This window comes from Drosophila pseudoobscura, chromosome 2 (genome assembly GCF_009870125.1).
Source record: "Drosophila pseudoobscura strain MV-25-SWS-2005 chromosome 2, UCI_Dpse_MV25, whole genome shotgun sequence".
NCBI lineage: Eukaryota > Metazoa > Arthropoda > Insecta > Diptera > Drosophilidae > Drosophila > Drosophila pseudoobscura.
The window spans coordinates 28,300,482-28,327,537 of record NC_046679.1 but is presented as its reverse complement, the minus strand read 5'-3'; the positions used below and the strand labels follow the sequence as shown (position 1 = coordinate 28,327,537).

The following is a 27,056-nucleotide window of genomic DNA, read 5'->3' as shown; positions in this document are numbered from 1 at the left end:
TTTCGAATAAATTCCTATAAAGAGTAGCCTTTCACTGAGACTTCATTCAAACCAAGGAAAACTTCATTTTGTATTTATTTTTCCAACGAGCAAAGGAAAAGATTTTCTCGAAATGGAGGGCTTCCGTCGGTTGGCTCATCATCTGTTCACACCCAAGGAAATTACACGCTTCGTGGCCATGAAGAATCGCTTGAGTCAGAGGTTCTTCGATATGGAAAAACTAAAGACAACTTTTGACACAACATTTCTGGGGAAAGGCAACCCAAAGCTGCGTTTCTTTTCGGCGGATAAAAATAGTGAGTATTTATTCCTCCCAAGAGTCCAATAAACCCCCCTCGGGAAAAACCCCCCACAGAAACAACAGGCGAACCCGAACCCCAATGCGATGAGGACTTTGGGTACATCCCAGGACCCCCGTACGAGCCGCGCGACACGCACTACTGGTATCCGGATCCGGAGCACCTCAAGGAGTACGCCAGCGTGGTCATGTACCCCACCGGGGATCAGTGCCATCAGCGACCCCCGGCCACGGGCAAGAAGCCGCCGCCAGTGGATCGCACTTTTCGCACGAAATTCATCAACTTTGGGCCGGCCCATCCGGCGGCCCACGGGGTGCTCCGGATGATCCTGGAGCTGGACAACGAGACGGTGATGTCGGCGGATCCGCACATCGGCCTGCTGCACCGCGGCACCGAGAAGCTGATCGAGTACAAGACCTACCTGCAGGCCCTGCCCTACTTCGATCGCCTGGACTACGTGTCCTGCATGGCCAACGAGCAGGCCTATGCTTTGGGCGTGGAGAAGCTGCTGAACATCGAGGTGCCGCGTCGGGCGCGGTTCATTCGCACGATGTTCGCGGAGATAATGCGCCTGACCAACCACACAATGGCCATATCCTCGTCGATCCTCGACTGCGGCGGCATTACACCACTCTTCTGGCTGTTCGAGGAGCGCGAGAAGCTCTACGAGTTCTCGGAGCGTGCCTCGGGGGCCCGCCTGCATGCCGCCTACATCCGTCCGGGTGGCGTGGCCTCCGACCTGCCTCTGGGCTTCTGCGAGGATCTGTACCACTTCATCAGTCAGTTCAAGGACCGCCTGGACGAGGTGGAGGATCTGGCCACAGAGAACCGCATCTGGCGCATGCGCAACATCGGCATCGGATGCATCTCGGCGCACGACGCCCTCAACTACGGCTGCACGGGGCCCGTCCTCCGGGCCTGCGGCATCAAGTGGGATCTGCGCAAGCAGCAGCCCTACGATGCCTACGACGAGATCGACTTCAATGTCGTCGTCGGCACCAATGGCGACTGCTACGATCGCTACCTCGTGCGCATGCGCGAGATGCGTGAGTCGCTGGACATCATCCTGCAGTGCCTCGAGCTCATGCCACCCGGGGAGATCAAGGTGGACGATCGGAAGATCACTCCGCCGCAGCGTCGCAACATGAAGACCGGCATGGAGGATCTCATCCACCATTTCAAGCACTTTTCGCAGGGCATCTTCGTGCCGCCCGGCCAGACCTACACCGCCGTGGAGTCGCCCAAGGGGGAGTTCGGTGTCTATCTGGTCTCCGACGGCAGTACCCGTCCCTATCGCTGCAAGATACGTCCGGCCTCCTATGCCCATCTGGCGCTGATGGCCAAACTGGCGCCCAATCACCTCCTGGCCGATGTGGTGGCCATCATTGGCTCCCTCGACATAGTCTTTGGCGAGATAGATCGCTAAACAAAACACACTCCCTGCTCCCTGCTCCATGCTCAATGCTCCTTGCTGTTCGTGCCGAAAATTTGTACATTTTGTTAATTGATTTTCATTGTTCTGCAGGAAAATTCTTTGGCAAATTGTTATTTAAGGGCTTGCACACATTTTGTAATTACAATAAACATTCTGCTGACAGCATTAGTTATGGCCTTTCGCATGGAATTCCATTTAAATCTGGTTCCAGGCCAAGGATTCTCCAGTTTTAATGGCTGCATACAGAAGTAAATTGTTGGGGCAACTGCTTAAAAATTCCATGCACTTGTCGGCAGGCGTGTCTATGGTGTTGACAGGCCGAAATTGGAGCTGCTTTCACTGCCAAAAACTTGCACATGACTGCTGCTTAATTGCAAGTGTATTGCATTGCTCTCAACGGACATAAACAGGGGCCAGAGTGGTACAAAGGACACCCCCCACCTCCCCTCCGCGCCCCCATACATACATGCCACGCATCATTAAGCGCTTTGCAAACATCATTCGAGATTCGGGGACTAGAGGCCCAAGGCAGGGTGTGTTCAATAGAAGGTTAGACTAAAAACAACATACATGTCGTGTACATAACTGTGCGATTCAACAAGCCTGGTCAGCTCTGCGATCAAGGTACCTCCGCCTTTAGATCTCTACAGACCTCACCTTACTCTTGAGCATACCCTGGCAAGAGTAGTCCCTTTCCGTCTGCCAGTGGGCCTTCAGGTAAACGCATAAAAGTATGCAACACGGAATTTATTTATGCCTCTGCCACAGCAACAGCAGCAGCAGGAGGATGTCGCTGTCGATTTGGCAACACCGGAAGCGGCTCTCCCTCTTCTCATTTCCTCTCTCTCTCTCTGTGTCTGTGTGTGTGTGCGGCATGTGTTTGTCATTAATAGGATAGGACTCGAGAGCAAAGCGGTGGGAGGGGGGAGGCATACGTGTTGACACCAGCGCTCCCTATGGATACCCCCACCCCTCCCCGCATTCATGCCACGCGGCTGGGCAACTACTAAAATTTTAATTGCTGCTACTCCCAACTCCCCGTCTCTGTCTCGCTCCAGCAGCATCCGCTCTGTCTCTCCCTCTCTTTCTATGAAACTAACATCCGCTCTACCTCTGGCTGCCTTTCACTATCTCCTCCCTTGGCCTGACGTACGTGTGGCCCCTCTACAGTCCTCAAAGCTCGTTTAGTTTTTATGCTCTGCGTGGAGGGCCTCCATCTCTCTCTCCCCCCTCACATATCCCTCTATCAAGTTTATTAATTTATGCAGCACACACACACGCACACAGATACACACACAGAAACTTGAATGGATTTGTTTACTTTCCGCCTGCTGCCATGCATATGCAATTTTTGTCCAACATTTTAATTGAGTTTGGTGGAAAAAGTTAAGTTAATACCTCGCTCCCTTGCTCCCTTGCTCTCTCTCTCTCAGCAGACAGCACACAACACACACGCAATGGAGGGGAGAGGACCCTTAGGATATCATCATAAAACGGGAAACAGCAGGGCTGTCTGTGAAAGGCGAAGCCATGGATACTCTTTCAGAGACAAGGTGGAAGCTAAGCAACTAAAAGCCATAATCGAAGCTATAGATGCCCTAAAGAAACACTAGTTCTCATGGAAACTGTCTCGAATATGAGTCAAAACTTTGAAGAAGACCAGAATTTCTCCATTTACTGAAATTTTCCTTACAAAAAAGGAAAGTTTTTCCCCACAAAGAAATGTGTTTCCACATATTTTTCCTATTTTTCCTATAATATATCTTTTTTTTTGCCTAGAAAAAACTAGTTTGTTGATAAAAAATCAGCGCCTACCCCCGGCTCACTAGCCTCGCCCGTCACGACGCGTGAAAACTCCTTCATACCCACCCTTAAAGGGTATCAAAAACGGTAAACCTTCACGTGTGGTTAGGACTGGCCATGGGCTTAGTTTTAATTGTTTTGTTGCGGTTTCAATTAAAATTGACTTATGGAACGACACACACTCTAGTGCTGCTGTCGACTGTCGACTCCTGTCGCTGTCTCCAATCAAATTTAAGTGCCACACAGCATTGCACGTAGAGATAAATTAATGGCAAGTGGGTACGGGGGTGGGGGGGACGAGAGTCCCAGAATATTAACTTTTACAAGCCATTGGCCGCTGGCTCGCGTTCTCAGTGGAGACTCATCAAACTCAATGAGTGACAGCGCAGAGCATATGGCTTAGACCTGTGGGAGATGGATGGCGGAGAGTGTCCTGCTGATTACAGTTTCTAATACCCAAAGTTGTTTATTGAATCCTCCACCCTCGTGGCCAGTTTTCATCCTCAGCAAACCGCAAGAGCAAGCTAATTTTCTAGTGCATTTGTCACCGACAACAGACGATGGACGATGGACGATGGATGGACCATGGAAAGCAATAAAACCAAGGGGCAAGCATTCACAGCAAAAAGAAGTAGGGAGAGGGAGAGCAAAAGGGGAGCTATATGCTGGTGTGAAAGAGAGGGAGCTAAGGGGGAGCTATATGCTGGTGTGAAGGAGAGGGAGCTAAGGGGGAGCTATATGCTGGTGGGAGCTAAAGGGGAGTGTAAAAAAGAGGGAGCTAAAGCTAGTGTGAAACAGGGAAAGAGGGATATGTTAAGCTGTGAATAATGCCTTCGTTTCCGCCATGGGGAAGCTTTTAAAATTGTCAACAATTTAATTAATCAACTCGTGGGGATGCAGAGCGCCACAGCGGTTCGGAGGCGTCTCTGATAAATGGCTAAAAGAGGGAGGGGCGGGATTAGAGACCCCCAATGTGACTTGAATGCGGTTTATATAGGGAAAAAAAGCGAGCCAATGAAAATGGTTAATTTTTAAACACCGCAAATGAAGGAAGGAGCACTGCTGGAGGATCCTCCAGGTGGCAGCCAGACAGGAAGCCAGACCCTACTCGTATATAAATATGTGCACCATTTAATTAGCAGCTAATTAATTTAACCCCTGCTGCCACTCCCCCCACCCCCCCACACTCAAGGGAAATGCAGTTTGGATTTTCAATTAAGTGGGCGGTTGGGAAGGCACTGGTGCTCGTGCTCGTGCGATGATTCCTTGGCTCCCAAACGGGCAAAATATTACACAGTGTTAACGCCTGTGACAGGTGCAGGTGAGAGGCCTGAAGCGCTCTCGGGTGGGGCGCCGAGTGCCACCAAGTGAGTGCCGCCCGGGCTCCGGCAAGCTGTAAACTGTCACACAGTTAAGGCCTGTGTGTGTGTGTGTATGTGTGTGTGTGTGAAAAAGGTGTCAACAGCAGCGAAAGATGGCTGCGGGGGGTACCAGGCACCCACTGCCTACAGCCACTCTCCAAAGGGGCTACAAAAAATTCAACAGTCGTAAAAAAAACGGGAATATTTAAAGACTTAATGGCAGGGAATTATTTGTATATTGATCCGAGGATTTTTCATATTTTCTTTGTCCAGTTTTCATGTGGGATCAATCTTTTTTTCAGGCGGAAATACAGGAAACCTTTTCCCAAATCAACAGAGGTGCACTGCTGCATGTTGCGCGACCCAAATGAGGACTAAACCACATAAATTTCTCACAATTTCATGTGAAATCAATCTGTTGAAGGTCTTTTTCCAGGTGGAAATACAGAAAACCTCTTCCCAAACCGAGAGAGGTGCACTGCTGCATGTTGCGCCACCAAAACGAGTAATAAAACACATACATTTCTCATTATTTGGGCCATCCATCAGTTTACTCGAGAGAATAATCCCCTTTTGCATTAGCATATTCCAAAGTACTTCCACTTCTGATCCCCAGAGAAACTACTCTGCGGGAGTACCTTCACCCCTCACCCAACCAGTGTCACCTCACCATTTGCATATGTATATTGGATGCCGTTCCGGTGTGTTGTTTTGCCCTTTGTTTCCGTTTCCCTCGTCAGAGCAACGATGCCATAAAAATGAAAATGTTTTCCTGGTTTTTTTTCTTGGTTTTTGTTTTTTAAGTTTTCGCTCTGCTCGGCTTTTGTTAAAATATTTATAGAAAATGGCGACAATTTGTGCCAAACAACAGTTGAGGGAGCGACCAAAAGTTATGCCCATTCGAGGGCAGGGCCCACGCACTTTGCATTGCATATTTATGGATTCGTTCTTGCTCGGTCGTTTCCTTGGTATTTTTCATTTGGTTAAACATTTCCCAGCCATACGCTAAACTTCCATCATGTGGCCGCCACCCGAGGGCTACTTTTATGGCAGGATAAACAAAACTGTTTTCCCCCTGCTTTCCTTTCCTTTCCTTTCCATTCCGCAAAGGTGCAGCCTCAGGGGTAAAAATCCTACCCTCAGCGAAGCAGGAAATGGAAATCTCTTAGACACCCAAAATACATAATTGTTTCCATGGAAGAGCAAAAGATTGAGACGACGACCATCGACCATGACTGTGCGCCTGTGGGGCGGTCGGTCGGTCTGTCCGTCGTCCCTTTTCTGGCCTTCCTTCCAATCAGGTAAAAGGCCCACAACCCTCTGCAAAAACTGTCCCCCGAGGGGGTGGCACACATCACACACAGCAGAGAAAATTCAATAATAAACCCAGAGGATCAGCTGTTGTAAATTTGTGACCTTTTCGAGAGCCGAGACCCACTCGGCACGAGTACTCTCCCTCTGTTTTTATAGCAATTGGGGGAGCAATACATATCTCTTTTGGCAAATCTTCATCTTTCGAGGGTTGCTGCTGCTGCTGCTGCTGCTAGACCAAAGCCGGCGAAGGATAAGAGTGCCTGGCTGCACTTAGGACATACCCCAAAGGAGTCCGACAGAAATAAAAAACAAACAAGCGTGTCCTCTGGACCTTGCAAATATCCCTCCTAATGGAGATGTTGCGGATAGAGATGGATGATGATGGGATAGTTTCGGATTTCAATAAGAATTTATTCAGATTTGGGTGTCATTTGACCTGCAGTTGTAGAGGGACTGCCTGCACTGCACTGTGATAGTAACTGCTTGCCCAACGTTTGAGAGCCACTCCTGTCAGTCAAAGTTTGACAGAAAAGGTTTGATTCTCAGTTTGAAATCCACCATTACAGTTGTCTAGCAATAGTCGGGTTTACAGTTTTACATCCACTGGACTATTTACAGTTTTAGCATCACTTTTAGCCACCGACAAACTGAACTGAATACAGTTTTTGGTAAACTGGTTGGTTACAGTTTTACATCAACTGAACTTATTAAAGTTTTAGAACAGCTGATTGGTCGCAGTTTTACATTCACAGAATTTAGTAAAGGTTTAGAAGAACCGAAGAAACCGAAACATAGTACAGTTTTAGAGAGACTGGTTGATCACAGTTTTACATGGACTGTACATATGTGTAAGGCATCTAATTTCTGTTGCTGAACTTTTAATTTTATTACAGTTCTACAACGACTGCTCGCCCTACAGTTGGGAAGCAACTACTAACCATAAAGTAGTCAGAAATTCAGCTTCGAGGCTCTGCTTCTGCTTGTTCCACAGTTTTATTAGAAGCGCTTTTAATCACAGTTTGCCAGCCACTGCATAGGTGAAATAAATATAGTTTTGTTGCTGCCGCATTTATTATTTTTATTGATTTGCCGCCATTCCCGTCCACTGATTAACGACTCATTTGTTGATGTGAAAATTCTTTTAAATGAATGCGGTAAATGTAATTTTCGCTCCCCCCCCCCCCCTCGCAGTACTTTATTGTTGAAAATTAATTGAAAAAAAAACCCAACCCCCCCCCCCCCCCCCCCCCTCATTGGAGTAATTTGATATTAAATTATGCAGCAAAGCGTGTGGCAGGCGGGCCGTGTGGCGGGGAAATATAAATGACATTGACAGCAGGAGAACAGAGAACCAAACGACAGGCACGGACAGGAGGACAGGCACGGACAGGCATGGACAGGGCCGGACAGGAACAAATGTGTTGTGTGCTTTCATATTAATTGATGGCCATTCAATTGCTTCACGTATGAAATGTAACTCCTCGCGCATTTAATGTTCGAATTCAAGTGCAGTAATAACAATACCGACAAATGTCGACGAGTACACGTATTGGCCATTTAAATGATGGTTTTTTACAAAAATTAATATTCCAAATGAATTGATAATTTCCGAACCATTTTCCCATCGCAAATGCACGCCGAAAGTGGTCGAGATTTGATTCCCAAAATGGGTTTAATGGGGAATATTTTTGCAGCAAACAAAACGACAGAAAGTCTCTCTCGCTCTCTCTCTGGGGGAAGTGCAGCATTTGATGAATCACTTGCTGCTGGGAGGAAAAACCTGCCATTTATAAAGCCAATTCTTTATTTTGTGGAAAAATCAGCGAGGAATAAACTGGAGCTCCATTTGCATAGCGAGAGAGAGCCAACAAAATAAAAGGCCGCCTTGGCCATTTCCCAGTCTTGCAGTCCTGCAGTCCAGGGGTCCTGCTGCACCTGCATGGACCACCGTCGTCCTTTAGCAAACATCCAAGACACACAGAGGAGCACACAGAGGAGCACACAGGACACACAGTCACAGCAAACGGAATTTATTGGCTTTTGGACTGTCAGTCGGTTTTCTTTTTTGGTTTGGGGACTGGAAAATGCGAGTGGAAAAGCGAGTCGAAATTGTCAGTAATGTTTGCATTTGAAAGAAAGAATATTGGATAAAGGGTTATGGAACTGCAGTCTACTCCGATCCATCCCACAAACCACTGCTGGTCGGGGAGAGGCCTGGCTTTCATGGGAATCTGTCCATCATGAAGATATCTTCCTTCCAATCGATGAGCATTTAAAGGGAGTGCATTATAATTACGGGGGGGAGGGGGAGGGGCGCCACAGGATATGCTCATTAGCTGCAAGAATGTTGCACTTCCACCGCATCCACTCGACTCCTCCCTGCCCCGCCCCCCCCGCGCCCCGGCCGGCCAGTGGCAGTGGATCCAATGGAATTTCCAAATATTTTTGCATTTCAATTGCCAGCATCAGGCCATGGGGCACGGCCATTGGGCGATTGAGGATGAATGAGTGAGGAAATGCATTCGCATTGCCTTTTACCCCGAAAATTGATTGCACTTGTTGTCTGGCCTGTTTCGGGAGTCGGCAGTCGGTAGTCGGAACTCCTGGCCCGACCCTTCGACCGACTCTGGGTTGTTGGTGATGACCCCATTTGCTTGAGTAATGATGCCACTTCTGTTCCTTCGGCTCCCGCTACTGCTGCATCGAACGATGCCTCCAACTCTCATCACTCCCTCCAGGCTCCTTGCAACTGCAACAAATCGATTGAGTGCAAGCTGTGGCCCCTTACACCCCCTTAAACCCTTTAAGCCCGCATCTGTTTGCCAAATTTCCCACATCTCTGCGACTGCGACGGCGACGGCGACGGCGACTGCCTTTAGTTTTGTAATGAAATGCGAAATTTGCTGCCGTTTGTCGACGCTTTTCTTTTGTCTTTTTTCTCTTTGGGAAATCAAATTGATTCGTTAGGTTGGCAATCTGTCGCTTGTTAGGGGCACAAATTGATTGAAATTAGGTTTTCCTCTCTCCACTTTTCCACTCTGTATCTCTATTGTTTTTTTGGAGCCAGGGTAATTGGTTTCCATTCTCCCTCTCTCTGCCTCTCTGTCTCATTAAAGGCATACTCCCAAAAACGAATGCATTGAAGCCACATTCTGTAGATGCCACATGAGGAGAGGCATTCACGACATGCTGCATACTTCAGGGCGGGCGGGGCGTGGCGGGGCAGGACCTAGACTGCTTTCATTGCACCTCAATGTCAGAGGAATTCCAATGCCCTGGAGAGGTGTGGAAGAAAAGCTGCTGAAAAGTAAAAGAAAGCCAGCTGGAAGAGCACCACGGAAATAAATACTTGGAAATCTTTGGCAGAAAAATAGCTCCCTCACAAATACCAGATGGCGAGGAATTTTAGCAAATAAATGCGTTCCCTGGCAGCGTCCTGTTGCCGGTCTTTGATTGAACTTAAAATAAATGCATTCCGCCTGCAAAACTCCCCCAACGACTAATCCAACACGATTCTCCTTGCCTCCGCCGCTGCCTCTGCCTCTCCGACTATTTTTATGGCTGACACAAATTGACTCCGACAGCCGGAAAAACAACATCAGGTGCACGCAAGATGGCGTCATGCATACAGGATATACACATACACATACACATATACACTACTGGCCAAAATAATAAGTACATCGGTGTCGTGCTAGTTTGTTATGGAATAGCTCGAATGTTTGTAAGTGTATGGATGCCAATTGTTTATATTTGGACAGGTTACAGTCTTGCCAATTATTTAAATCAAAAATTAAAGTGGGGAACCATCTTAATAAAATTCTATTCATACATTTTTGAAGAATGGGCATTTTTGGTCTGGCCAAAATAATAAGTACACTGGTGTTATTTATATATTAGAAAGGATTGGATAAGGATTTGGACAAAGGATTGTTGTTTTTTATTGAGTTCCTTCATATTTAAGTACATGAAAGTCAAAAAAAATTCTTTAGATAGGCCGTACTCCTGAAGAAAGTAAGTTTTCCATAAGTCTTCAAAAAGAAAGGAAAATTCTCCGGGAAATTGCGAAAAGTCTTGGACGATCGGTATTTTTGGTTCAGAATACTTTCAAATCTAAAGTGCTTATTGAAAATCGAGGATGGAAGAAGAAATCTTTACAAACAACGGACACCCGCATCATCAGTCTTGCAAAAAAGGATCAGTTCATGTCTTCCAAGGCCAAATACGCTCAAATTGGTAAAGAAAAATCAGGTCTGATGGTTCGTCGGAGACTTCAATATATAGACCTAACAGGACGTATAGTTCGAAAAGTTCCCTTACTCCGAGTAAAAATTTTGAAGATGATGCAAAAAGTCGTTGAAAATCATTTGGCATGGTCTGGGTCAGATGGGTCTTAGAAGGGGACTAATATATTATTGAGAGAAGAAAAAAAAATAAATCTTTTTGATAATGACTCCAGAAGATGTATACAACGACCCAAAGGCAAAGAATTCGACTTCCGGTACACAAAGAAAATGGTTAAGAACGGAGACCGATGTATAGGTATCTGAGGCTATTTTTCCTGGCATGGCGTTGAGCCGGTACATCCCATAACTGATCATGTGATCCAATTCGGGTATAAAAACATATTGACAGTCATTATACAATCTTAAGCTGAGGAAAACATGCCCTTGAGATGGGTCTTTCTACCGGAAAATTACCCAAAGCACACCTCAAAGGTGGTGAAGGCTTGGTTTACGGGAAAAAATGTAAACGTTATGGCTTGGCTAAGTCAGTCTCCTGACTTAAACCCATTTAAAAAACTTTGGGGTGACTTAAAACGTCGAATTGCTAAAAATGCTTTTCGAGAAGAAAAAGAATTGTGGAGAATTTGTGCAAAAACGTGGTGTGAGATTCCAGTGGAGACTTGCCTCAAACTTATTGCTAGTATGCCAAGAAGAATGGCCGAAATCATCCAAAATAAGTGTGGCTATATAGGATACTATTAAAAAATTATAAATTATAAGAAAAAAGTGTAAAAATTTTGATACGCTTATAGTTTTTCGCTTTGGAGAATTGCTGTACTTATTATTTTGGCCAGCCCTTATTTATGATTTTAAGGTTTAATCGATCATAAAATATATATTTGAAATGAAAAATTCATATGATAAACATTTTTATAGTCTATTGTAGGTTAGAAAACTGAAAGTAAATTTGAATTTTTAATTATGTTTACTAGAAAAGTTTTATAGGACGTGAAAGAAAGCTCAAAAGCGTGTACTTATTATTTTGGCCAGTAGTGTATATATATATATATATCGTACCTGTAGTACAATAACAATAATCATAAATACAGGATGTGTGGGTGTGGGTGGGCAAGGGTTACCCCATAAAGCACAAGTGTGGGCGCTGGAGGTCCTTTGCCACTTTACGAGTCATCGTCGTCTGAGTGGCCGACTTTTTTTTCCTCTCCATAGAATTCTCTATGTGTATGGCTGCTGCTTTTATTTCTAGGAAATTTTATGGAAATACTAATGGGGTTTCTGGGAATCAAAGAGAACTGAAAGAGAACTTGTATAAGTTTTTCCCAGATAAAAAGTGGAATAGGATTTTTTTTCCATAATTTAAATTATATTTTTGCAGAAAAATCAATTCACACTTGAGTGGGCTTTGGGGAAATTTTTGGCAGCCCAGAACAATTCGAAAACGCTTAAAAAGGCGAATTCTAAAGCGAAAATTTGCATAAAATCTTTTTTTAGGGGCAAGGGAGGAGGGAGAGGAAAAGCTCGTCAGAAGTTAAATTACTTAAAACTTATGCAAGAGGAGGGGAAGGGGCAGGGGCAGGAGCAGGGGGAGGAGGAACAATGTAATTGTTGGAAGAAGCTAAAAAAGTTTTTAAACAAAAGACTGCCAGGGAAAACAATTAATGTTGAGAGGGGGAGGGAGGGAGGTAGAGCGAGAAAGAGAGTGGGGGGTTGTATCCCTTCAAGTGCTTTATAGTTTCTTCTTTAACACCCCCCCACCCCTCCCCCTCTGGATTGTTTCATGTGCATTTTTCGCTCGCTTCGGATTCAATCTGCAATGATTGAAAAACTTTTCGAACCCGGCTAGAAAATCGCAAGTAACTCCAGAACAAATTATTCGACGAGCGTTGCGCCTGCCACAAAACGGGGGTGGCATATTGCAATTCATTCCACGTGCCCCTTGGCCCCGTGGCACAGCGAAATGAAACCATTAGAGTGCAAATGTTGCAAATGTGAAACGAATTCACGGGGAATCTCTATTCCACACCCCCTGCCCTCCCATCCCCGAGGGTAAAATGGCAAAAAATTATTATTGAAACGCATTAATCAAAATTTGTTGAGCTGCCGTTTGGCCTAAGCGGGGGGAGGAGGGGGCGGGGTGGTAGTTTTTCCAATAAAGGAAAATACAAATTTGTTTGGCGGAGGGGTGGATCGGGTGGCTCGGGTGTTGAGGTTTCAATTTGCTTTTCAGTGGGTGGTGACTGCTCTCTGGCTTCGCCTCCAATCAAAATTTATAGATAAAGCCAAAAGGTCATTATTTTTTTTTGAGCAAAAACTAATTAAAATATCGCCCTCACCTACACACAGACCCATACACATCCTCTTTTGGGGCATAAATTTAAACAGCTACGACCCTTGAGGGCAGAAATCAGATATCGGAAGGGAAACAAAAGGAAAAAGGAAAGCTTTTTCAGATTTATGTTGAAATAAAATACACCCGAAAAAAGCGAGAAGCAAATTTGACTGGCCCCAAGGCGATAACGGAAATTAGGAAGCACCCACACACACACAAACACACACACATACATACATATACATAGAGAAATAATGAACTAATACCGCGGCAAAGTTTTTGCCATTTTTTGGGCGCTTCCCTGCTCTTCGTCTAGACAAGGAAGAGAGTCACGGGAGGGGAGGGGCCTCGTATAATTTCCTAAAATAATAAAAAATTCAAATACCGGAAAAATCTATTTGAAAACGAGGGAGTAAATCAGTGGAAAAGCGGGGGCTTGGAGAGTGGGAAGAACGGAGGTTTGAGAGTAGGAAAAGCAGTGGCTCGAGAGTAGGAAAAGCAGTGGCTGAGGAGTAGCAAAAGCAGTGGCTGAGGAGTAGCAAAAGCAGTGGCTGAGGAATAGGAAAAGCAGTGGCTGAGGAGTAGGAAAAGCAGTGGCTGAGGAGTGGGAAAAGCAGTGGCTGAGGAGTGGGAAAAACAGTGTCTGGAGCGTACGAAAAGCAGTGACTGAGGAGTGCATGAAAAGCTGTGCTGAAAACGAGGGAACAATGCAGAGCCACAGCCCCCAGTGTGGAAATGGGCAAAGCCGGAAATAAGTATGGCAAAAGAGTGGCTCTAGTGTTCACTGAGCAAAATAAGCGAATGTGAATGATGAGGAAAGTTTTGCCGCAACGGATCAAGATGGAAATTTATGTTGTCTTAAATAAACACAGCCACGCAGACATAACAGTGGAAAAGCTGGAGGAAAACAGTGGTGGGGCAAGGAAAAGCCAAAGCAGTGCAAGCAAGGCCACTGAAAAATGCCAAAAAGTGAGGACCAAATCCCCCAAAAAATATAGAAAAATAAAAAGCAGAAGACAGGCCCAAATACTAAAGTTAAAAGGGGGATGGAATATCTGCATGTGGGGCCAAAAACCGCAATGAAAATGCGGAACTTAATGAAGCGAAAAGTCGGGGGAAGCCACGAGGCTTCCTCCTTCCGAACAAGCACTTAAAACACTGTCAACACTCGGCGACGCGTCACGTTAACGGCTTACCAGGTGAACCCTTCACCCCTTAACCCCTTAACCCCTAACAGTGCACTCATGGCAGCCCCAGTTTTGTGGAAACTAAAGCAAGTTAAGCAGAAGGTGGAAGGTGACAGAGTAGGGGCCACCCAACGACAAGTCAAGTGCCAAAAAAAACCAGACTACAGAGAGGGTTTGGGGGTGCACCAGCTGCAACAACAATTTGTTGCATACTTAGGTGAGGCGACGCGTTGCGCGTTGGCAGTCTAAACAATCAGTGAAAGTTGTGCGTGACTGGCAGGAAAAGTGGGGGGACACAAGACTACAAATGAAAGGCGACACAAGCAGTCAACATGCTGCGTGTGTGTCTAAAAGGATTGCCTGGAGACAAGGGAAAGCTTGGCAAAATAGGCAATTGGTTAGGGAAAGAGCCTTAGATTGACACATAGTTACTATGCCCATTGGAAGATCGATTTAGTGTTCCATTTGCAGTATCTGATCTAAGATTCTATAGGAAATATAACCTCCATAAGAAGTAGAGAAAGGCCTGGCTGGCATACTCTGAAAAGAAATGTATTACAGCTCCAAATAGTTCCAGTTTTTGCCTTGTTTTCCAGCACTGTTTCAGCCATAAACCATCTAACCGGACATCCCACAGTCTCTAGCATCTCGAAATATAATTGCCATTAAAATCAAATTAAATTTGGGCACCCCCTGAAGGCAGGATGTGGAAATGTGGGAACTCTAGCAAAATGGAATTTAAATTGCTTTCTTGCATGAGGAAATTATTGCAGTTTTCCGTGTGCACCTGTGCAAGCCAAACACTCGTCTCATGTGCATCACACAATTATCACTCATTTCCCTTCAGGAGGCAGGAGCCGGGAGCCCGGAGCCAGGAGCCAGGAGCCAGCGAGGCATTCAGCCATCCAATCCACTTCAGTCGGTTAGGTTCATTCAGTCAGTCGTCGGTCGTCAGTCGTCAGTCATATGGGTAAACGCGTTTGGTTTAGCCTCAAGGCTTCCATTTCCAGGCCTCACCGCCCCACCACCCCCCTAAAGTTCTTGGCGGGGGGTGGCAAGGTGTGAAATACGTGCGTTGTTTAATTCAAAACCAAAAAATCCCAGAGCTGTGGAAGAAAATGCAATGCGCCACATTTTAACATGGTTTTGTGGGGCATGCCACACACACACTGGCGCACAGCCATGGCATGCACAAATTTTGTATGTTGCATATTTTGTGGGGCTTGAAAACGGTTTCTGTTTCGTTTTTTTTTTTACTGTATGGCAATTTGCCAGGCGAAACGCCACAACGAAGCGGAAAAGCAGAATGCGGGAAAATGGAAAACAGAGGCACTCACACACACACACACACACACACACACACATGGAGAGATTGTGGAAAACTAAACGGACCTTATACCTGGGGCTCCTTCGGTTTTTGCCTTGAACGCATTTTTCACACATGTTAAGTGCATCCCCCCTACCCGTCCCACCCCCTTTGTTGTTCAATAAATAGCTTGAAAGAGTGCCTGCTGCCTCCCCGTCCAGTCCTCGTCGTCTCATTTCCGTTGCTTCCATAAAAATGTCCAAAAATACTTTCGGCTGCCCCTCCCTCTGTGCTTGCCTCAAGTGTTGCCCCACAGTTTCATGTGCTTTTTACGACAATGAACAACCCACCATACAGCCCGCTCTCTGCTGAAACTCGTGCCGTGCCTTTCAAAGGCATAATTTGACAGCAAATTGTTCAGTTTATGGCCAGACACTAAATATTCTTTCAACTTTTGGGCTGCCATGCAAAAATAGTAACCATCCAGCACCTCATACAATGTGGCACAGCAGCCAGCCAGCAGCCAGCCAGCAGCCAGCAGTCCTTCCTCTACATCCCGTCTTCCCTTCTCTGTTCACATATCCCTCCATCACAATTTTTTGCCTCATTTTTATTTCAAAACTTGTCTTGAAATAATGCAACAAAGTTTTTTGGTCTAGGATTAGGAGGGAAACCGGCAGATCCCCTGGTCGATGTAATGTCCAAATGAGTTTTCATCTTTTTCCATGGCACATGTGTGGTGCGGGGGGTGGGGGTATAAAAATCTCTTAATTCACACACAAATTTCACTGCAGACTTAAGCGGATTGTGTCCGAGTGGAAGGCAGCAACTTGCCAGCGAAAGCCACAGACAGACAGAGAGCCATAAAGTTATTAGATTTGGAAACTTGGTAATTAGGTTCATGCTCTGCTCTCGTACGAGTACGAGTACGTGGCTGTTGCCTGTTGGCTGTTGGCTCCTCGGCGTTTCTGGGGTTTAAGAATTGTAACTGTGATTAGGGAAAGTAATTGCGGTTATAGGAATGGGAAAAGAGAGAGAGAGAGAGAGAGAGAGAGGGAGATACACACTATCAAGGTGAAACATTGGGGGTATAGACAAAGAACTTTTAAGGGCATTTAAATGTTAAATTAGATATGAAATTAATACCTAATTTATAACGAAATTAAAGCGTGCTTAATTATTACCTATTTTTGTAGTTTTATTTTAGTTTCTATTATGTTTATTTTATACAATATTTGTATATTCTTTTGTATATATTATTATTTAGTTTTTATTAATATTATATTATATATATAATATATATTAATATTTAATTATTATTATTTAATATTATTTTGTACAATATTTGTGAATTTTTTTATATACATTATTTTTTGTTGTTTTTTTAATTATTATTATATTTCTTTTATATTATTTTATGCAATATTTGTATATTTTTTGTATATGTAAATGAATACTTCATTATTATTATCTTTATTTAATATTATTTTATACAATATTTGTATATTTTTTTTATATATTAATATTTAATTATTATTATATTTATTTTATACAAAATTTCTATATTTTTTTATATGTATTATTTTTTAATTATTTTGTATGCATTAAATTTCAATTTTTTAAAACATTTTTCTCTTGAATTTTCACCGAAAGGCTTCTCTTGGAGATACTTCTACCCCCCGAATGTCTTTCCTTCTTATTCCCTAAAAGATTTCCATGCTTTTTCCCCCCTGAGAAACATATTTGGAGCCAATAAAAACATCGATTAGGGAGCCAAAAATGGTTCACAGAACCTCTGCCACCCATAATAATAATAGTTTTCCCTGTTTTTTCCCCGCCAACAGCCAAGAAGGAAATCTCCCTTAATCTCTGCTTCCTGTTGTTACAAAATGTTCTTCCTCTGCCATCAGCCAAGGGCTCCGTTCGGTTCCTTTCTGTTCGGTTCCGCTAAGCCCTCTCTTATGCCACTTAATACCCGTATATGCATGTGCATATCATATTCCTAGAGATTCCCAAATCCAAGAATCAGCAAATTGCAGTAGTCCACCCTTCCATCCTTCCACCCATCCACCCTTCTATCCTTCCGCCCTTAGTGGCCCTGCAGCATTCTGTCTGTGTGTGTAACAACTCAAAAGCCCAAAAGGACTTTCAGGTAATTTGAACCAACACAACAGGCCAATCGGTGGGTGGAATTGCGCCTGGGGAGCAGGTCTCCCTTTCACTCGTCCTCCCTCCCTCTCGCTGTCTCCTTCTTCTCTCCTCTGAGATGGGGGTGGAGGGTCCGGAGCACCGTCATATTCCATTTGGTTAACCAAAAGTTACGTGCTTTCGGTTTACTTCTCCCATTCCTCGTTTTTTTTTGTTGGGTTGCTTTTTCTTTTTTGCTCTCAATTCTCTAGCTTTTCTCCAGCTCTAGCTCTGCAGCCCTTCTGGGGGGCCATGAAACATGCAATTTTTGGCAGAGCACATTATTTGCTTTGGATTAGCGCCTTATCCGGCGATGATCCCTCTCCCTGTCTGCACTTTCTCCCCGCTCTCTCTCTCTCTCTCTCTCTGGCGTGTCATATAAATTAGCAACAATGAAGAAAATGCACAATTTACGAGTCCCTGGGGGGTGGCGGGGTGGCAGGGACAAGGACAAGGACAAGTGCGTGTTCCTCTGAAAGTATTTTTTGTAAAAAAATACATACAAAATGGTGCGAACAGGAGGACAGAACACAGGCCGGGCAGTGGGCATGGCGGACCGGGCAGGGGGACTTTACAGGACATGTGCGTGTTTGGCCTGTGGCTTTTGGCTCCCCGGTCGTTATTGCCTGTTAAAGGGGCGCCGCCGACTGTTGGCGAATTTTAAACGCCTCTTTCTCTCTCACTCTCCCTCTCTCTCTCGATTCCCGTACACTCGCATACTCGTATATTAATTGAAAGTCGCTTTTCAGCAGCAGTTTTCACACAGACACAACGGTCTCTGCTCTGCCCCATGGACCGTGCCAGCCCCTGCTCCGCTCTGCTCTGCTCTGCTCTGCTCTGGTGTTTGTTTTTCCTCTTCTGGAAAACTCTGTTGGATTTTATGGTGCATTCGATGAAAGGTAAATATATCAGTGGGGGAATTCTGCGGCTAGCTTTCGGTTTGGGGTATGAGTGGCTCTCCACAAAAAAAGGAGTAGGGAAACCACGAACCACTTCTGTTGTTGTCCCAAGGGAATGTCGATTAAAGTTGGGAGATAATTGTAGACTGAAAGGAAGATAAACTTATGGAAGATTTAGAAGATATTCTAGGGAATTTCTTGTGTAATTCTATGGGAAATCTATTCGATTTTCCATCCTCCTTTTAAGACTAAAAGCATTAAACTTTTGCAGTAACTACAAGTACTTCCTTTTCCCTTTCTCTCTCCCTTAATTAGGGCTTACAAATCCCTTCCAAGCAACTGAATTTCCTTGGCCAACAACTTTGCCAAACGATTGAAGCAGCTCTTGGCCAAAGCGAACTTTTGCCCCTTCATAAATGCTTTAATTAAGCCAAAAGGAACCAACTTTGATGCCGACTACTATAACCTCTTTAAGGGCTAAGCTTCTCTCTCTCTCTCTCTCTCTCTCTCTTTTCTTGGCCTTCTCCTAACATCACTTGTTGGCCCATAACTTTACCTGGAACTTAATTAAGTAACTTACGAATATGTGCCCAGCAATCGCCAAGGACTGCCATGGCAGTGCCATCCTGGTCCTGGTCTAGTACTTTATCCCTATTTTACTACCAATGACAGTCCTTTGACTCGCCTTTCTGACAGTCCCCGGTTCTTGCCCTTTTTCCCCAACATTAATTTCCATTAGCAATGCTTTCCAACCGAAAAGAAAGTAGGGGTTTATTGCGCTTACGTTTTATGGTCGTCAATTGGCTGCCCCCGAAAAAAAAGAGGTGCCACTTCCCACAGGACATCCACAGGACCCGTACCCGTACAGCCTCAAATCTAATTAGGAGGCAGCAGGACTGCCAGGACGGGGACGAGGCCCATGAGCGCGCGTTAATAGCGTCCTGAAGAGAGTCATAAAAAATAGACGACGAAGAGCAACGAGGACCGAAGTTTGTCAATTGGCTTTTATCTCCCTCTCCCCCTCTGCCTCTCTCTATAGACTCCTTAACCCCTAAAAGGCTATGGATTTTACGATGTGGCACTAAAATCCACGCACATATTACGCATGCCACATGTCCCTCGAAATGGAGTTAATTTCTCTTATATTTTGCTTAAAAAATTCACATAAACTTTTCTTGCTTTTCCACAAAAAAAAGAAAAAAATGGTAATTGGATTTCCGCTTCCGCTCTCCGTTCGCTCTCATTATTAATTATGCCCGGGTATGCGTGCCCCCCAGAGAGGACTATGTGGCATTCACACATTGCCATAATTTCTCATTTCCACGGTGATTTTTTTTCCGGCTATGCAAACGGAAGGAAAGAGATATTTATTTTGGCTTTGGTTTTACTTTTTAATTCTTTTCTGCTGAAATTTACCCTCTGAGCGTTGGGGCTGCTATAGCACGATAGGGTTTTCACCGACGATTTTTTACTCTCGGTGTATTTTGCCATTCGCCATTAAACGTCGCGGTATGTGATCTTTCGTAGGTTTTTTGTGCCCAAAAATGTTTGTATTGGTTTATTTTGCCATTCACACAAATTAACATTAATTTCTATCGGTGTTTTCACACGTTTTCACTTTCCTTTAATCCCATGTGTTTCTATTGGGTTTTTGCTATATGAAACTCCACTAAAAAGTATTTAAATATGTTTTTGCGATTACATGTGAATGGTTTTTTTGGTCTAAGGAAAGAAATTTGTAAAATATGAATTGAATTTCATTCGAATATGCATCACTGAGATACATGCATTTTTGTATCGGTTTATTTAGCCATTCACACAGGTTAACATTCATTTCTATATGTTTTTCAACTGAAATTTGTTGCTTTCTGGATGTAACCAAACAGGTTACCACTTTTCTTCAATCCCATCTGGTTATATGGCGTCTTTCCCATATAAAAATCTCCTAAAAAGTAATAAAACGTGTTTCTGCGAGCACATGTGAATAATTTTTTTTCCCCAAAGAAAGAAATCAATAAAATTTGAATTGACTTTCATTGAATTTGGCAACACTCTACAAAAAGTTGTCTCTCAACAAAAACTACCGCTGAAAAAGCTCTCAACCGATAGCCACTCCGGGAGTTCTTCATTCTCCATGGCCAAAACTTTTTAATTAGTTCCTAACTGGCTGTCCAATGTCCAATATGCCCGGGGGATACGATAGCCCAGGAGATATCGCTGTCACGTCTCCAAATGGCAACGGATTTCTGGCCATCAAAGTTGTCGCATATGTGGGAATAATTTTATTAGCAGCAGCCAGACGCCTGCGACCCCACAAAAAAGGTCAACTCGAGGCCGAAACGATACGACCAAAAAGCTGCCAAAAACTGTAACATAATTCAATTTATTTAACAAATTGACTGCCAGGACAGGGCAGAGAAGGCCAGGCCAGAACTCAAGAGGGTCCCTCAAGGACTCGCTCCTCCACTGCTGGAAACATATGCAAATTGAGAAATCGCTTAGGAAAGTATGTCCATCCTCGTACATATACTCGTATGTATGTGGGTACACACTGGCTTCCAAATAATTGCCAGAGGAGAGGTGGAGGAAAATGCTGAGCAGTGCAAATGTTCCGAGTGTATATAAATCATGAAAAAGTGCTCGCAATTTTTGTGTGGGAATCAAGGAGCCAACTTTTTGGCTAGAAATTTCAGCAAGTATTTCATAAATGTGAAAATGAATTTTCCCCGACAGTTTCCAGGCTTAAAGTGTGCACCAGACACATCTAATAATTTTAAGTAAAGTATTTAATATACAATTTAAACGTATTTAATGAATATAAATGACACAGAGCAGTGTACGGCTTAAGGAGTGGTTTAAAAATTACATAAAGCAAAAGTTTGGGGAATATTTACTGGCAGCAAAGGAATTTCTCAAGTTTAAACTAGAGACAATTTGTGGGTTTCAGCATTTGTAGAAATCAACGACTTAGAAAGGAGTTAGGGAAGCAAATATCCTACAAATCACTAGAGCTATCCTTCTCACTCTCTCTGACTGACCCTCACTCTGTCTCTCTCCAGGCATACCTCTCCCTCTCTCTTTCGAAACAAAAGGATATATCAAAAAGTAGGCATTTAAAAAGTCAAAAGGCACAACAATGAAAAGGCCAACTCTTCGGAGAGTATCTATGACCAGATTCAAGCCTGTATCCAGGTTCCAGTTCCTAGTATCTGTGTATCTCTGCATCTTTGTGTAGCTTTGTGTGTGTTCTGAATTATTTATGCCCGCAACAATAGCAACAAGAGGAATATGGCCAACAGAGCAACAATATGGCCAAAGGGGTAGCAAAAAAAAAAACAAAAAAAAAAGGTTAAACCGTAGAACGTGCCACACGGATACAAAGCCAGAGAGAACGGTAGTGGGGAGTCACGCACACACACAAACACTAACACTTCGTTAGGCACACACACACACACACACACACACACACATAGACAGCGAGAAACAGGAGTTTGTGTGTCCGTAAAGGGCACATGGCGCATTGGTCTCAAACAAAAGGCAGTTAGTTTTTGACTTTCGGCTGCCAGAAATTCGTTGGGATTTTGTCTCCCTTTTTTTGCCTTTTTTTTCTTTGGGGGCTACCCTGTAAGTGGCAAGGTAGCAAAGAAATTATGAGCATTTAAATGGCTTCAATCAATGAATTAATGGCGCAATCAATACGAATCAATGACCGATGGGCGCTGCTGCATGATGCGTGAATTTGGAAGTCCCTCAGAATTTATTTCATAATTTTCTAATATTATTTTTATTGTTTTATATTACTTTTTAGTAGATAAAAAATAATGTAATTTTTATATTATTTTTATAATTATTAATTAATTTTATATCTTTAATTATAATTTTATATTATTTTTTTAGAAGATAAAAAATAATGTGAAATGAATTAAAATTTTTTATTAATTTTTTGAAAATATATTATTTTTAATAATAAAAAACATTTTTATAATGTTTTTAAAATATATTATTAAAAAATTTTTTTTTCAATAATTAATAAGAATTTCTTTAAGTTGGATTTCAGATTTTTGTTTTTAATAAGTTTTTCTATTTTTTAAAAATTAATAAGAATTTCATTCCAGGATATATCTTCTCATATAAGCAGTTTCCTAATCGCCATTTCCATCACAAAAGAGACTCTAGTATTTCTTGAAAAATTCACCCAAGAGGGTATCCCTTAGTCGGGGTTCCTGCCCCACCCAGTAGATATTCCCTTTGCTGTGCCCACCGCCTGTTACCCCTTTTTTCCAGCTGTTGGAAAACGTTTGCCATCGTCGTTGTCGTCGCCACGCTGTCTGGTCTTTTGGACTTTTGTTTTTTGTTTCCCCTTTGGGTGGGGGTGAGGATCTATAAATTATGAACAAAGTTCTAAGGGGGTGGAGGGACTCGTGTGCTTCCGCGGAAGAGTGAGAGCTAGGACAAGGGGCAAAGAAAGTGGTCTAGACATGTTGATATTTGCCAGACAGATGATGATGATGGAAGCAGTACTTCCGTAGTCGGTTATTTCTTACGTCTTTCATTGATTCCGAGGCGATGTGTTGGTATATTCATGGTTTATTCAGAACTCACCTGCAAAGCAGAGAAGAAAGATACATTAATATCAATTTGGAAATCAATTCAATTCTTAAACTAGGACTCAAGTGTTTTGTTTCACTCGACGAAGAACACCGAAGACACAGACAACAGTTGACAAATGCAATCAGTCTCAATTGGACAAGGACAAGCGGAAGGGCTACCAGGACTAGGGGGGCTCTAAGCAGGCTCCAAGTGGACCAACAATGAACCGTAGAGCCACACAGATTTCAATATGGCACCATCCCATCCCGATGTTTATCGTTAAACTCGATTTGCAATTTATAAGATTTTACAGGACGCAGACACCAGACACGACAGACACGACGGACACGACGGACGAGAGTAAGCTTGTTATCGGGGCTTCTCCAGCCTCCCTTCCTTCCTGCTCCTCCTTCTGGATATCCTATAAATTGTTCAGTTGCGCTTTCCATGTGAGTGCAGCTCAATGCAGTGGGTGGGTGCTGCAGGGTGCTGCGGCATTGTCCACTCAAGTGGAATGCATGTACTGGCAGCCAACACGCCTCGGCACTGCCACCTTTCTTTTGGTCAACTGCCAATATCATGCTGCGAAACGAGGTGGCTTTAAGCAAAGTTCGTTCTGTTGCCGTCGAACGAAAACCATTATCTAATCCCGTGTTTTGTCTAGAGGTTTTGATTTCTTGTTTTACCCATTGGTGGGGCATCCTCTGATGATCTACCTTTTACTGGGGAAACCTCTGATGCTCTGCCTTTGATTGGCGAAACCTCCACTGCTCTACTTTTCATTGGGGCATCCTCTGATGCTCTATCTTTCACTGGGAGAACCTCCTCTACTCCACTGTTCTTTGGGATATTCCCTCCTCCTTTCCACTTCTTCTCGGAGGTGCATTACCTCCTCCGTTCCACACTCTCTCTGTGGCGCTTCCGTGCTCCTTTCCATCCTCTCTCTGTAGTGCACTTCCTCCTCTTTTCTACCTTTCTCTCTGTGTGGCACAATCTCCTCTTTTCTCTGGTCTTTCTCCCACTGTCAAATGCAGAAAACTCTACCCTACCCTTAGGGGAATAATAAGTAAATGATTTGTCATGTTAGCTCTGCTCTGCTCTGCACGGTCTCTCCTTCGATATTGGTTGTTGGATTCAATTTGCAATGACAAATGCATCGAAGATAGGGAAGGATAGCCGTGGAGCAGCAGGGTAAATGCATTGTCTGTTGAATGGTTCGAATGAATCCCCAAATGGAGATTTAAATAGTTGGTTAAGGTTCTACCACTCTCCCTCTCCCACTCTCCCTCTCTCTATTCTGCTTTCTCTATTTGGTATATCCCAGTGTACGTGTCCGTGTCTTTTGGTTTACATGGTTTCTCTCTTCAGATTTGTGTTGCAGGGATTCTATGCCAATGATTGGTCGACTAATTTGATTCGGTTTTACTGCTAATGAAACTTTTCAGGAAGATTATAGTGTAATCCAAATTTGAATGAGAAATTGAAGAGGAGAATGAATAGAAGCCCCAGCATGTAGATGAATATTTTTGAGAGATTTGAAACTCGTTTAAGGGGTCTTCGAGTGCAGACGAGATTTTTCTTTAATGAACTTCAATTACAGGAGAGTTGTAGCCTTTAAGGGGTCTTTGATTGCTGGAGAGAGGTATTTCTTAAGGGGTCTTCGATTGCTGGAGAGATGTATCACTTAAGAGGTCTTCAACTACAGAAAAAGTGCCCTTGAAAGGTACTCCAATCCAAAAGAAACGTGTCTCTTAACGACCTTCAATTGCACAAAAGATATGTCCCTTAAACCACCAAAATGTACACCAATTTTAAGCATATTTTCGGCATCAAATTTTGTTTGATTTATTGCATTTTATCTTCCAAAAGAAAACTCCCATTTATTCCACTTTTACCGTGTGTGGTTTATCCGCAAAACTAACTTCCCAAATTTCCCAAAGAATTTATCATCCACCATAAATGATGATTCATTGTGTTACCCGCTCTCCAACTCCCTCTCTCTTCTGTGTGTGCATTTGTCTTACGTGCTTTTATGCGCTTTTGCTACTTAGTTAAACAATTTGGTTAAAAGTTGAGAAAACACTGGATGGAGGCACCACCACGCCGCACCGCACCGCACCACACCGCACACGGACAACTCGGTGGCCTGTTCGTCCTGTGGCAAAAACGTGCGTGCATTAGCAGTCAAAATACTTGGAGTAACTTTCTGCTGCTGCTTCCTGTTTCCTACTGTTGCTGCAGGTGTGCTCCTGCCACTCCTGTTGCTCCACCTATCTTCTCCTCTCCTGTTGCTCCTCCTCCTCCTCCCCCTGCCCCTCCTGCTGCTGCTGCAATTGTAGCTGCAAATTAAACCTAAATGCGCCAAAGACACGTACACGTATTCGCTGCGTGGGGCCTGGGATTCGGTGGCACCTTAATTGCGCCAAAAAGCCAGTTAATAATGGCAACCAAAACGCAAACAACACACACACGAAATTGAATTTCTGCTGCGGGATTCTGTACTCTCTTTTTTACCCCCCTCCCCCACATTTTGTTCTCCAATTAGCTTTTCTTCTGATAAGAATGCTGCAGGGTAGAACTGTGGTACACTGGGGGAAATGCTCTGATGCGGCAGGCCAAGGGCAGTAGAGGTATATCTGCTATCAATCCAAGCCTTTAGCAATTTTTTGGGGTAATTAATTTTGCAGAGATTTAGGAGGGAAAAACCTCAAATATGAGGCATTAGATGGGGACCCAGATAAAGCCATAGAGTCTATATACTCTAGATTAGCAGGCATCTCAAGGTATGCTTCCATTTTAAACCTCTATTTTAATGTCCCTTACGCTTGGGTTACATGTGTGCCTCGACAAAAACGTTTTGACTATTTTTTGAGTATAGAAAAAAAATCCCTGCCTCTTCCGCTTAAGATTTAAAAGGAAAAAAGCCACCTAGAAGTGGCATAAACAGCTTTTTTGTTAAAAAAAATCTTTAAAAATATACCTTATGATAAAAAAAGGTGCTCAAAAGGAAGAAATACGAAGCAATTATTCCAATTATTACATATTTCTTAAATGATGTTCTCCAAAGAAAGAACCACAAAAAATTGATGGAATTTCCAGCTATATTTCTCAATACAAAACACCTTTCCCTTCACAGAGTATAGTTTATCCCCCAGTGGAATGTATAAATATAACTGTAGTATTTTATTAAATTACATTTAAGCGCGTTTAAGTGTTTCGGTAACCGCTAATTAGAAGCGTTACAACTTGCTTCATGCTGGCAAAATGGGTGTCGGGGGCATGAGGGAATGTGTGGTTGTGTGTACCAGAGTGGGGCAGGGGGGGGGGGAGGGGTTTGGCATGGGCGTAGTGAGAGCTAATTAAGCGTGAATTTATGCAAACGCATGTTGTGCACACGCCTCGTTTGCCAAACTAGCAACTCACGCACACACACACACACACACACAAACACACACGCGTAAAAATATATTATTCATGCTGCCCAATTATGCACGGGCCCACAAAAGTAGGCAACATATTTTTTACTCGCTCCCTCTCTCTGCCTCTTCCCTTCTCCAGAGATTGGGCGGAATTTTTAATTTAATGCCTACCCCGGTACCACCCCACTAATTCGCCCCTGAGGCTGACCAACTGTTTTCGCCATTAAGCTTTATTTATGAGCCTCTCTCGCTCTCTCTCTCTCTCTCTCTCTGCTGCTGCTGCTGTCTGTGGAAATTTGATAAAAATTAGCCCCAACGCCTAATTGCGCACATAATTGCAGCGAAGCGTGTGCATTGTTTATGGATAATGCCCAAAAAAGTATATATATCTTTCCAACAAAACAACAAAAATGATTTGTCGGATTATAATATGAGGCCCGAAATTAGAAATATTAAATTTCCCTCTGCAGAGGCATTCAAATGGAAACAGTCTCTGGAGGGACACTCCTCACAATTGTATGGCATGCTTCTCTTTTTTTTCTGTGTGTCTGTGTGTGTGTGTGTGTGTGTGTGTGGAAATCATGAGCACGCATTCCATTTTGTGGCACGTAACGGGCATTTGAGTGATGGAACGTGAGAGGCGAATAAGGGAGATAAGGGGGCAACTAAGTAAATTGTAA

At 43.7% G+C, this 27,056-nt stretch overlaps 2 protein-coding genes across 3 annotated transcripts in view; one reads left to right on the top strand and one right to left on the bottom strand.

The window, feature by feature from the left end:
• Fur1 (Furin 1) overlaps positions 1–27,056 on the bottom strand; it is a 168,871-nt gene that overhangs the window by 10,181 nt on the left and 131,634 nt on the right. The gene's annotated exons all lie outside the window — the stretch shown is intronic.
• Positions 57–1,902, top strand: ND-49L (NADH dehydrogenase (ubiquinone) 49 kDa subunit-like). The gene is made up of 2 exons (XM_001359813.4): positions 57–296; positions 356–1,902. Exons 1-2 carry the CDS (start codon positions 113–115, stop codon positions 1,723–1,725), a joined length of 1,554 nt encoding a protein of 517 aa, XP_001359850.3. The 5' UTR covers positions 57–112; the 3' UTR covers positions 1,726–1,902.

Bases quoted from the DNA above. Each gene is read 5' to 3' on its own strand.
- ND-49L (XM_001359813.4), top strand. From the start codon at position 113: ATGGAGGGCTTCCGTCGGTTGGCTCATCATCTGTTCACACCCAAGGAA. The intron at 297-355 runs GTGAGTATTTAT...AACCCCCCACAG, and splicing joins CTTTTCGGCGGATAAAAATA to AAACAACAGGCGAACCCGAA.